Raw genomic sequence first — 13642 nt, forward strand, 5'->3', positions numbered from 1 at the left:
TCCCTGGCAGCCAGGAACTGTTTATCACACTGGATCCAATACTCTTCCCAGCCCTCCCAAGGCGGGCTCCCGGACCTTGAAGGCAGAGAAGGCACCTCTGGTGAGTGAACCTTTGTAAATATAATACATGGTTTAAAAGCAAGCGGGTTTAATGATTAATTTGCCCTAAAGACTTAGGATGCATTTGCTGCCAGTACAGCTACTGGAAAAGTGTTAAAGTGTCTGGGGATGGAGTGGAAATCCTCCAGGACATCTCAATGAAGCTCTTCTGGAGGTACTCCCAAAACCTTTGCAAAAGGTTTCTGGGGAGGGCAGCCTTATTCTGTCCATCCATGGTAGGACACTTTACCACGGCAGGCCAGTAGCATGTAGTCATTGCATAACAAAGCATGGCAGTGTATAATCCCGGTAGTTGCTGGCATTCAAGCAAAATCCATTCTTTATCTCTCTGTATTAGCCTTAGTAGAGTGATCTCATTCATGGTTACCTGGTTGAAATAGGGGAATTTTATTCAGGGGACATTCAGAGGTGGCTGTTCCTGCTGGGCTGTTTGCCTGTGGCTGAAAAGAAATGATCCCCGCTGTTTGCTTCACCTCTCCCCAGTGGCTATCATCCCAGAGATTTGGGTGTGGTGGGGGAGGGTTAGTTGGGTTTGCAGTACACGTTAACCTGAAAACCGCAGCCCCTCCTTTTAAATGGACAGCCCATTTTAAATGGCCAACCCAACGTTCATTTTGTGCTTTCCTGCACTCTGACGTTACTTGCCTCCATGCATTTTGCTGAGCTCTTTCAGTGCGGGAGGACTGCATGAGCTCAGAGAACATTTCATCGCGAGTGTGGTTTTTTTTCGCTGCCTTATCTGCGCTAGCCTCTGGGATGGAGACGATAGGGGGAGCGTTGAAACATTTGCAGCTGCGGGAGGGAAAAAAGGGAGAGTAGTATTTAAAAAGACACTTTTTAGAGAACAATGGGTAGACTCTTTCACGGTGAACCAAGCTGTTAACATTACATAGTACATGTGCTTTCGGTACAAGGTCGCATTTTGCTGCTTACATTGAGGGCCTGCCGGTTTGGTGTGAGAGATCACACATGCACGGCTGGGCACCAACGGGTGTTTGGTATGGGAAATAAGGGCGCTGCTGTTTGAAACCATTCCCACATGTTATGAAGGTTAAAGAAGCCAAAAGACTTTGGCTTACCATGGCTGCCTGCAAGCTGAATTCTGTTGCCCGGCCCAGCGTGCTTTTAAACGTCCAAATGCACATTCTACCACCATTCTGCACTTGCTTAGCCTATAGTTGAACAGCTCCTGACTACTGTCCAGGGTGCCTGTGTATGGCTCCATGAGCCATGGAATTAAGGGGTAGGCTGGGTCCCCAAGGATAGCTATAGACATTTCAACATCCCCAATGGTTATTTTCGGGTCTGGAAAGTAAGTCCCTTGCTGCAGCTGTTCAGACAGACCAGAGTTCCTGAAGATGCGAGTGTCATGTATCTTTCCCGGCCATCCCACGTTGATGTCGGTGAAACGTCCCTTGTGATCCATCAGTGCTTGCAGCACCACTGAAAAGTACCCCTTGCGGTTTACGTACTGGCTGCCAAGGTGGTCCGGTCCCAAGATAGGGATATGCGTTCTGTCTGTCACCCCACTACAGTTAGGGAATCCCATTGCAGCAAAACCATCCACTATGACCTGCACATTTCCAAGAGTCACTACCCTTGATAGGAGCAGCTCAGTGATTGCGTTGGCTACTTGGATCACAGCAGCCGCCACGGTAGATTTGCCCGCTCCAAATTGATTCCCGACTGACCGGTAGCTGTCTGGCTTTGCAAGCTTCCGGAGGGCTATCGCTACTCGCTTGTGAACTGTGAGGGCAGCTCTCATCTTGGTATTCTTGCACTTCAGGGCAGGGGAAAGCAAGTCGCAAAGTTCCATGAAAGTGCCCTTACGCATGCGAAAGTTTTGCAGCCACTGGGAATCGTCCCATACCCACAACACGATGCGGTCCCACCAGTCTGTGCTTGTTTCCCGGGCCCAGAATCGGCGTTCCACCGCATGAGCCTGCCCCATTGCCACCAAGATGTCCAAATTGCCGGGGCCTGTACTTTGAGAGAAGTCTGTGTCCGTGTCCTCATCACTCTCGTCACCGTGCTGCCGTTGTCTCCTCGCCTGCCTTTGCAGGTTCTGGTTCTGAACATACTGCAGGATAATGCATGAGGTGTTTACAATGCTCATAACTGCCGCGGTGATCTGAGTGGGCTCCATGCTTTCCATGGTATGTCATCTGCAGGAGAACAGAGTTGCAGTGGAAGCAGTGGCTGACGACGGATGCCACGAGAATAGATATTTATAGAGAATGACGAGAGGACCTGTGAGGTGGATTCATGAGAGCAGAGTTGCAGCAGAAGCGGGAGCCCATGACAGCCAACATGGAGAAATTCGCTATCGAGATGAGCAGGAGAGCAGATTTGCAGCTGAAGCAGTGGATGATGACGGTCATATAGAGGACCTGGAAGGTGGATTCATGGCACCAGGAGGGCAGAGTTGCATCGAAAGCGGTGGTTCGATGACGACGGTTAGCAGTCCTACTGCACTGTCTGTTGAAAGCAGTATGGCGTCCGCACGGGAAAAAAATGCGAAACAATTGTCTGCCGTTGCTTTCACGGAGGGAGGGGCGACTGATGACGTACCCAAAACCACCCACGACAATGTTTTTGCCCCATCAGGCATTGGGAGCTTAACCCAGAATTCCAATGGGTGGTGGAGATGGCAGGAACTGTGGGATAGCTATCCACAGTGCAATGCTCTGAAAGTCAAGGCTAGCGACAGTACTGTGGACTCACTCCGCCGACTTAATGCGCTTAGTGGGGACACACGATCAACTGTATACAATCGCTTCCTAAAAAATCGACTTCTATAAATTCAACCTAAATCCGTAGTGTAGACATACCCTTAGTCATAAATTATCCTCCCACCCAAAAGGTGAGTCACGATTAAAGCACACTAGCAGATATTGTGGCAGACATACACTGCTGCTGTACCTGTTCTGGATAGTCCCTAGGGCTATTAATTGTCTAACTTGCACTAACTAGCTGCAGATTTTAAGGATTATTAGATCATTAGTATATCATGTGCCATAAAATTTCACTCTGTTACTAGGATCAGTATGGGGGTAACTTGTGTTTGACTAAAGCATATCTTATAGAAAGGCATCCAGTCTTGATTTGAAGACGTCAGGAGATGGAGAATCCACCACTCTCCTTGGTAATTTGTTACATTGGTTAATCGTCTTCAGATTAGAAGGCTTTTTTCTTTTCTTTTTTATTTTTAAAAACAGTGAATTTGTCTGGCTTCAGCTTCCAGCCACTGATTCTTGTTATGTCTCTTTCTGTTAAAGAGCCTCTTAATTCCTGGTATTTTTGCCCTAGGAAGATATTTATTCACTGTAATTAAGTCACCTCTCAGTCTGTTTATACATGCAAGGATTGCATTAGTACTTTTTACATCTAGGAGCTGATGTTGAGTTTTGTCCACTATGACTTCTAAATCCTTTTCAGAGTCACTACTTCCTAGGATACAGTCCCTGATTCTATAGGTATGGCTTGTATCCTTTGCTCTGAGGTGTATGACCGTGCATTTTGGTTGTATTAAAACTCATTTTGTTTGACTGGTCCCAGTTTACCAGGAGATTCAGATCAATGTGTGACTGCCCTGTTCTCACTATGTACCTCTCTACCAATCTTTACACTCTTTAATATCAGTCAACTCATTCCTCCTCTCCCACAAGAAATCATTTTGGAGGTGACCCAGAGCCAATTTCACTTCAATGATTCTTGCTCATGTGACTCTCTTAACTTTACTGAGGAGAATCCCCCCATAAATCATTTTGTTTTTCCATTATTCATTGCATTTACAGATATGCCAGAGACTACGTAGTAGAAGGAGAGCCATATGCTGGATATGACAGACACAATGCGGAGGTGGCAGCCTTTCACTTGGACAGGTATGGAACTATTGGGTTAATTATTTAATTATTCTCTTGTTTTTATTTTGTTTTGTCTTGTTTTTTGGCACCAGCTCACTTCAGAGAGGGTGCCTGAGACATTGATTTCCAACCGGCTCATTGAGTAGAACAAAAAATGTTGTAAAATGTGATGACATGATAGAGTCCAATGAGCAAGGTTTCTGCAAAGGAAATAGTATCACCCTAACTTATTAGAATGCTTTGCACATGTCAACAAAGTAATGGATAAAAAAGAACAAGTTGGGCACAGTTTACATAGACTTTCAAAGGGTTTTAATTAGGTTCCTCATGAGAGACAGCTAAAGAAACTAAGTAGTCATGGGGTGAGAGGTAAAGTATTATCATGGATCAAAAACTGACCAAGAGACAGTGAGAATAAATAGTCAATTTTCATCTTGGCAAAAAGTGCATAATGAGGGTGCCTTAAAGTTCTGTACTAGGTCTTGTGTTTAGTATATTTGTCAATGATCTGGGAAGGGGGGTGAGCAGTGAGAAAGCAATTTTTTCAGATGATATAGTGTTATTTAGGTTAGTCAAGTCCACAGAAGACTGTGAAGCACATCAGAGGGACCTAACCAAGGTTGGTGAATGGGCAACATGATGACAAACGAAGTATATTGATGGTACACGCAGAGCAATTCACGCTGGAGGGAAAAAATCAACTACTCATATACCTTAGAAGGGTCTAAATTAATTATCAATTTGGGAAATGGGCCTGGAAATCATTGTGGACAGTTCAATGTGAAGACCTCAGCTCAATGTGCAGCTGCAGTCAAAAAAACAAATACGATGGTAGGATACGTAAGGTTGGAAAATACTATGGAAAATATTGCTATTCAATTATATGAATCAGTGGTGCAGCTTCATCTAGAATACTGCCTGCGGTATTGGTCACTCCATTTCAAAAAGGCTATTACACAATTAGATGGGGTTTTAGAAAAGGGTACAGAAAATAATTGGGGGGAATGGAAAAAAAACTCATATGAAGGAAAAAGTGAAAATGTTGGAATCCCTTACTTTAGAAAGGAAGTGGTGAATAAGAGGGGACATGATAAAAGTATACAAAATAATGAATTATCTAGAGAAGGTAGATTAGAACGTTCTGTTCTCCTGTCTCATAACACAATAACAAAGGGAGATTAAATGAAATTGAAAGAGGCAAATTCAAAACTGATAAAAGGAAATATGTTTTCACAAAACATGCAATTCAGCTGTGGAATTCATTGCCAGAGGATATCACTGAGGTTAAAAACTGAGCAAGATTCAGAAAGGGATTTGGTTACATAGTTAATACTACAATAGCTTTTAGAAGAGATATTAAGCCAATTGTGAACTGCTAGGAACTGGGTGGTTTCTTGCACCTTTCTCTGACTTGTCTGGTGCTGGACTCTGTTGGAGACAGGATACTGGACGTTGAACCATAGGTCTGATCTGGCATGACAGTTGCTGTGCTCCAATTCCTGTGTTGAATTGTACAAAAGCAATACATATTCAGACTATTTTTGCTGTGAACTTTATGCCAGCTTTCTTTCATATTCCACAATCAGGGAGGTAAAGTAGGGTCTATTTTCCTGCATGGGGCACAGCGGTATCCTTTCTCAGCCACACTTTTTTCTACTGTTTGGCAATAGGATTATATTGGACTAAATAGAGTAAAGTTTCTGTTTCTATAAGGGATACTGCCCCAACGCCATTGGGTTCTTGTTCCTCTAGGCTGTCCAGTGAGAGATCGGATTTTGGATCTACTTTTCCTCATAATTTACAACCTCTTCAGGACTTGTGTAGCAGGTGCCTACCTTCTGTTAAGAAGGTCTGATGGGAGTTATTTCAGAGCTGAAAATTGTTGCTCCTAGATCTGTGGGAGGGGCCTCTGTGGAGCATGAGTTTGACACCTGGGGTGGATCGGGACCACTTGTACTACTTTTTTTTCTGGCATCCACAGCAGCTTCAAATTGTGCAAATTGCAAGCTTGCTTCTTTTTTTTTTTTTTTTTTAAGTATGTTTCTTGCAGTTATGTTGGAAAGATGACCTCTTGAATATGATTCCATGTAGTGCTGTCTTATACCTAAGCAGTAGTTCTGGTGAGGTGTGAACTGGCATCTTTCCCATTCATCACAATAGGGTGCTAATATTTAACTCTGATGCTGACACTTCAAAGGATACCTCTTTTAAATAGTCTTAATTCTGTGCCCCTTCACATATCACATTTGCTCATAGAAATTGGATAATTGCACACATCCAAATCTGTTGAACTCTTTTACTATCCTGTATATCTCCAGCATGATTTGTTAAGACGAACATTCTTCTTTGCCTATTTTGAATAATACTTTGCATTTCTTTTGGGCTTTCTGTCTGAGGATCTAAAAGCAGTTTACAAACGTTAAAGAACTAACCTTCATAGTACCTCTGTGAGATAAATATTTCCATTTTACAGAGGGGACAACTGAGGTATAAAGGTTAAGGGTGGGTCTTTCAAACGTGCTTAAGTGAATTAAGAGTGCAAGTTGTATTGATACTTGTGCTCCAAACTCATGTAGGCACTTTTGAAAATCCCACCCTAAACACCCAAGTTGCCTGTGGTCACACAGTAAGTCTAACAGACACAGGAACAGAACTCACTGACAGACTTGTGCTTATCTGCTAAACTATCTTTCCCACCTTTCTTGTGTTTCTGAATGTCTTTGTGTTTTCCAAAGACACCCAGTTCTCTTAAAGTAAGGGTTTAAATTACAATAGAGTTTATCGGGTCGTTTCTGGGAATTAGTATAAATTATCTTTCCATGTGGCTAGCCCAAGGCCCTGTGTTTTTTGCTTTGAGCTGCTACATGAGAGACCATATATTTTGTGGTATGAGGTCTCATTTCCTGGGCTGAGTTCTGTGAAGACACTGTATTTGGCCCTTGAAGAAAAGGTGTATCTCATGCTGCTGTGCAGTGACCACTCAGACCAATATAGGAGCATTGCTGATGGGCTATAAAAGGAGCCTCGTACATCCAGCCTTCCTTAGCCAAAGGAAAGTCTTGAAAGAAGATAAAGTACAAATGGTGAAGGATTAATTTCCAATGGGATTCCAAGCTTAGCACCTGCTGTAAGGCAACCATCTTTGATTTTGCACAGTGGCTTGGAGGTCTGATGTGGTTTTTAGATTTGAAACTGCTATCCCTGTTAAAATTCTCATACTTTGTCACCCCTCTTCCCCCCGAAACAGAATTCTGGGTTTCCGACGAGCTCCACTGGTGATTGGCAGGTTTGTGAATCTGCGTACAGAGATCAAACCTGTTGCAACAGAGCAGCTGCTGAGTACCTTCCTGATGCTCGGTAAGTGGGTTCTAGGGATTGTGCAGCCCATTGAAAATAAGCATGTTAAATAATAATAAAAAAAAAAAGAGCAGTGGGAAACTGGCATAACTGTATAACAACTACTGTATAGGAACCTGATAAGCTGCTTCCAGCCCTTCGGAGGGATCTTAACACTGGTATAACCTTGTTTGGTGGGGAAAAGCTGGAGGGGAATTATTTTTCTACAAAAAATACTTTGGTTTACCTGTAATTTTTGTATGTTCCTTTTTGCAGATATTTGTTTGAATAAGTATTTTCTCCCTAATGTCAGAAGCAGTCAGAAGAATTTAGGAATAGACCTGAATTGAAAAAATGGAATTATATTTTACTCTGAGTAAACTGAATGGACGGTTGGAATGATGTGGCTTGCTAATATACCAAATGTTGTGTGTGTAGCACCAACAGTGTGCCTGGCATAGCAACATGGTTATGGAACGGGATAAGATGTCCATCATTAGATGTCCTAGAACAGTTTCATACGTTTAGTTTATAGTAGTAATGTTGATGGGGTATTTTCTAGGGGTTAATGGCTCAAGGGCAGAGTCCTGCCAAGTGGTCATTATGCCTCAGAAAATGCCCTGTGCTACAACCATTAGGACTTTAGTCAGATTATAAAGTATATTATTTCTTTGTCAGAAAACTTATTTAGAGACAACTGTTCGTTAACAATTTATTGTATTTATGTATGATAGGCAGGGCTGGTAGCACTTATTATTAAGGTTGTCAGACACTTCCAGTTATAAGACTCTATTTTCAGTTGCTAATAATTCTGCCAGACTTCAACTGTTCAGGCTGAAATATACCATGCCAGGTCTCTGCCTTATGCTGAGGTTGTGTGAGTTTTTGAAATTTCAGTCAAAATGGTTCAGCTGTTTCAGAAAATGAGGCTAATGAAAAAATGTTGTTTCGCCTTTGTTCAAAAATTCAGGCAACCTTTTTTTTTAAAAGAAGGGGGGGGAGCTCTTGTCCCCCCATTCTGTGGAATAGCAACTTGAAATTTAGAAACATGGTGGCCTTTGTGTCAGGGATATGCGTTTGACTAAATTTGGCCAAGTTATAAGCCTTTTAAAAATTTTAAGATTCCATCCCTGCTAGGCATACTGCAGCCAGGGCTTGAAGGAGGACTCTCTCTTTCTCTCTCTCTCTCTCTCTCTCTCTCTCTCTCTCTCTCTAGTTGCAGCTGTGGGCTGTGCTGTGGCTGGGAGTGTTACATGGAGCCAGTGTCTCATTTGGTGTCAATGCTCCCTTTGCTAATGCCAAAGCAGCATGGAGGGGGAATCTGTCTGATTTGAAAGCAAAGGGGACAAGAGCCAAACCTAGGGTGATGGGGTGCAGAGGAGTGGGTCAGGACAAAGAGTCGGGGCAGTGTGTGGGGAGATTGGATTAGGAGCTAGGGTGGGGGACTGAAAACAAATGGGGATGGGGACAAAGTGGTAGGGGACTGGAGGTTGGGAGAAAAGAAGCAGATTAAATGGGGAGCTGAGAGGGGAAACTGGGGATGAGGAGCCAGAAGGTGCAAAGGAACTAGGACTGGCTGGGCAAGAGACTGGGACTTGGAGATGAGGGTGAGACAGATTGGAGGGATGTAGCAATGGGAGTCAAGATGAGGGGGCCAGGGCAGGGGCAGGGAGGGACAGGCAGAAGAGCCTTTGCCTATTAGAACACAATCCTCTCCAGAGCCTGGAATGGAATATAAGATTTCCGAGTCTCATCATTTCTCTGCTGTCAGAAGCAGTGAAACCCACTGGCAAAGTGTCCCATCCACCACCCTGCCCAGAACTAGTCTACATAGAGGATGACAACCTATTACTGCTATCAGCTACTCCATTTGCTCAAATGGCAGAGGTCTTTGCAATAGATTTAAGGGATCCAATCCTGCAGATGATCCAAGTAGGTGTCAGAATGGTAGAATTTCTTTTTTTCCCCCCCAATTTGCTTTTTTTTAAACCTAGGATGTAACACAAAATCATAACATAATTAAGATTGCAAAGCCAAGCACTCAAAAGTGACGAAATGCCAGAATTAAGATTGCCTGTGGAACCTTAATTTGATCCCTTTGTGCGTATACAATATGATAATATCTAGTTATGTGATCAAATACTATTTTTTCCACTAGACCCCTCTCTCATTCACTGCACTGGATGTTAGTGCTCACTTAATGAGCAACTAATTCAGTGTTTTGTTTTCTCTTCATTGTTCAATGTCATAGTCACAGAATTTAAGGCCAGAAAGGACCCCCAGGTCATATATTCTGGCCTCCTGTATATCATAGGCCACCAGCCCCCTCATGCTAAACCCAACAATTGAAATTAAATCAGGCTATTATGTGCTACAAGCAGAGACTAGGAAGGGCAGAGACCAGGAAGGACAGAGATGAACCAGTGCCTGAGTCCTTTGCAATGGCAGGGGAAAATGTAAAGGAGGTATATCCAGATAATCCTGGCAAGCGAGCCGTGCCAGGGGAAGTCACGTTGCAGGGGAAGGCAAATACCCCACAAGATCACTGCCAACGCAACCTGGAGGATGATTCCTTCCCAACCCCACATATGCAGTCTGTTAGACCCTGAGAATGTGAGCACAGGAAATTTTTGAATTTTCTAATGTCTGAGTGCTTGACTTCACAAACTTAATAATGTTCTTCTAATGTAGTTTTGTGTGTGTGTGTGTTTTCCCTTGTCTATTCAGTGGATCCTTTTAAAGTGAGCTTTTCATCTTGTCAAAGATGAATGATTTCCAGTTGGTTATCTCTCTTTCTTTTGGAAAGAAGTTCCAAATGGAGAAGTTTTGGCTTCCTCTTCCTTCCCTCAAGAGGAAGGCGAAATGAAGTGAACGCCTGTTGAAAGGACTTCTTTTTGGAAATCTCTCTGAAGGTCCTTCAGGCTGCTCCTCTCTTTTGTTTGGGTTTCCATAGATTTACTGCTGTTCTTGTGATATTTTTTTTGTTTTTGAAGGTAATAGTACCTGTTTCTATGGGAAGTGCTACTATTGTCGAGAAACAGAACCAGCTTGTGCTGATGGAGATACCATGGAGGGGTCAGTCACGCTATGGCTGCCGGATGTCTGGCCTCTTCAGAAGCACCGGCATCCTTGGGGAAGGACTTACCGTGAAGGCAAATTGGCCAGGTATAAGAACCCGATAGGCCTACTGTAGCGTTTTAGAGTACCCCTATCTTTGCAGTGCTTAGCTGTGACTTGGGCTGTTTAAAGAGCAGTATTTACAAGATACAAAGGAACTTTCAGCCAGTTTTCTTGAACCAAAACTACTAATGAAGGCCTCTGATGGGACAAGCGTTAATTTGAGGGAGAGGGAAAAAATCCTATGGACATCCAGGAATGTTAAGTGTCATTTTTTCCCCTCCACTTCTTCCCTGGAAAGTAACTTGCCACACAAGTCAGTGAGCGTTTCAGCCATACCTGAGTTGACTGTGGAATCTCAGCTGCTTACCTCGCACTGCTGAGGCTTTCCTTTTATACTGTGCCCCTATTTGGCTCAACAGAATCCTTTGACACTGAGTTAGTAGTCTTTTTACCTAATTTCATAGGTTTTTATTGGTTCTATTTTTATGGGGTTTTTTTGTTGTGGACCTATGTCAAAAGCTTTTATACCAAAGTAGTTTCGGTGTCTTTGAGGGAGAGTCTGTGCAGCCTGCAAGAGATGAAGTTCTCCTATTTTTTTTAAAGATTAAAATTTTTGTGTATTTTTTTTGCTAAGTATATCTCACCTTAAATAGTTTAGAACTGAAAAGTTGTTTGTTAGTTTGTATACCAGCAACATATAGGGATCTGGACCCGTGTCCAGAGAGCACTGTTAGATGGAGACCAGTGTGGGCCTGACAGTTATAAGACAGACACGGTATCTCAAAAATTCTTTAGGGCAGAAACACTTTGGCAGGACTAGCCCAAATGATTTCAAGCTCAGTAAACTTTTCCAAGCATTGATCCAGGACAAGTGACCAGAAAAACGTTTTCAGTCTCTGAAATCTTGTTTGCTGAACTAGATTTTTGGTTCAGCTATTTCCATCAGTTTCTAACTAGCTAGCTATCCACAGAAAGAATCTGAACTTTTTTTTTTTTTTTCCTGTGGAACTCCTTGCCAGAGGATGTTGTGAAGGCCAAGACTATAACAGGGTTAAAAAAAAAAACAAAAAACTTGATAAATTCATGGAGGATAGGTCCATCGATGGCTATTAGCCGGGATGGGCAGGGATGATGTCCCTAGTCTCTGTCTGCCAGAAGCTGGGAATGGGCGACGGGATGGATCACTTGATGTTTACCTGTTCTGTTTATTCTCTCTGGGGCACCTGGCACTGGCCACTGTCGGAAGACAGGATACTAGGCTAGATGGACCATTGGTCTGACCCAGGATGGCCATTCTGATGTAAGTTTAGAGCCACCCTGAAAGTCTATGTACAGCACTTAAGCATGTGCCAAACTAATCAAGGCACAAATCTTCTTGTCTGTGTATTTGTGGAAAAGAGAAGAGGAAACATTTTGCTTCTGTTAAGAAGTTGTTCCTCAACTTAAAGGGCCCATTTATGCTCTGTTTTACCATGTTGGAGTGAGAGCTAGAGCTTGTGTGCATGATGGGGTAATGCACACTACGAGGGCATGATTTTAAAGCATACTAAGGTGTTGTATATTAATTATAACCCTGCTGGTGTGCACTATAGGTTCCCTTGTGTGCTCTAGCATAATACTATTTCAAACAGCATTATGTTAAAGCATACCAGCAGGGTCTGCGTGGACTATAAATGCACAACACATTAGTGCACTTCAGAAATCACATTTCCATAAAGCGCATTACCCCACTATGTAGGCAAGCTCCAGACTAACCTGACAATCCTTATGTTATAAAATACTTTGTTCTTGCCCATGCAGATAGGATCAAATAACATTGCTCTTTTGTCATGTACTTAACTGTATTGCTGCTGTCACTCTTTGGAAACCTGTCTTCAGGAGTGGGGGAAGAAATATACATATGTTACATATGGCATGTAATGTCCTTTCTGCTGCTCCTAATTATGGAAGATATTTGCGTAGGAGTTTTTCCCCTCAAAGCTGCTGCTTCTGCTCTGTCTTGAATAATCCTGTTTAACATTATTAATTTAGTGCCATTAATTTACATAGCCTTGTACTACCATGTACTAGATAAGATCCCTGACCTTCAGAGTCGCAATCAAACTCTTCAATAGAATAAAAATTATCAGAAGTAAATGTAGGAGCAGATGGTGCTGGAGAAAGATCAGTGTGGTAACTTGATTGACAAATGGTGGATAGAAAGAGGAATGTGGCATGGTGCAGGGGAAAGGGAAAGCTGTTCCAAGTGGAGTAAGAGCTGTCATAAAAAACATGAATTAAAGACTGTGAGGAGGAGGCAGGGGAGCATTTAGGAGAGTGGGATGAGTAACACATAGAGTGTGCATGGGGCATAGGAAGAAATATAAGATGAGATGTTGGAGCTGTGGATTTGTGCAGAATATTGAAGGTGAAGACATGGAGTTTGGGCTTGATGCAGGAAGAAGTGAGGAAGCCAGTGAAAGGATTTGAGGACTGTTAGAGCAGAGAGAGGGGAAGACTTTGGCCCACAGTATTTTGGATAGATAGAGGACAGGTGAGATACAGGGAGCCAGCGTAGAACTTATTCCTGTCCTCTGGGAGACAACACTGATAATGGTTATAACCCCTAAATTCTGTTTCTGCCTCTGCTGGTGACTCACTCTGACTTTGAGCAGGTCAGTTAACCTCTCCATTTTGTAAAATGGGAAAACAAACCTTCTTGGGGGTTTTCAGACTTAGTTGATGTTTTGTGAAGAATTTTGAGATTCATGGATAGAAGGTGCTGTAGAAGTTGTACTTATGAGTCAAGATGACAGATGGGTAGGGCATAAATCAGGGTGTTAGCAGATTGCATGGAGAGGAAGAATGGATTTGAGAAAGAGGAAGAAATGACAAGACTTAGCAAGAGCCTGGCTTTGGAGAGGTGGACCTAATGCCCATGTTGCAAGGCTTGGTAACTAGGAAAAGAAACAAGTTTGTTTACATTTGCAGGAGATAATGCTGTCTGCCTCTTGTTTACAATGTCACCTGAAAGTGAGAATAGGTGTTCGTATGACACTGTTGTAGCCGGCGTTGCCAGATATGCTAAAGATGCATATGTCCCTTCATGCTTCAGCCAGCATCCCAGAGGACATTCATCCATGCTGATGATGGTTTCTGCTCGATAACGATCCAAAACAGTACAGACCAACGCATGTTCATTTTCATCATCACGAGTCAGA

The 13642-nt window shown here is 42.9% G+C and overlaps 1 protein-coding gene across 3 annotated transcripts in view; it reads left to right on the plus strand.

Annotated features, from left to right (window-relative positions):
- Positions 1–13642, plus strand: part of FAM20B (FAM20B glycosaminoglycan xylosylkinase) — a 55983-nt gene that overhangs the window by 17343 nt on the left and 24998 nt on the right. For all 3 annotated transcript variants that reach the window (XM_084637046.1, XM_084637045.1, XM_084637047.1), the window contains exons 3-5: positions 3918–4004; positions 7234–7343; positions 10316–10487. In XM_084637046.1, the coding sequence (XP_084493172.1) occupies positions 3918–4004; positions 7234–7343; positions 10316–10487 (369 nt within the window). The remainder of the gene's footprint in view (positions 1–3917; positions 4005–7233; positions 7344–10315; positions 10488–13642) is intronic.

The sequence above is a fragment of the Lepidochelys olivacea genome, assembly GCF_965140295.1.
Source record: "Lepidochelys olivacea isolate rLepOli2 genome assembly, chromosome: 8".
In the NCBI taxonomy this organism is placed as follows: Eukaryota; Metazoa; Chordata; order Testudines; family Cheloniidae; genus Lepidochelys; species Lepidochelys olivacea.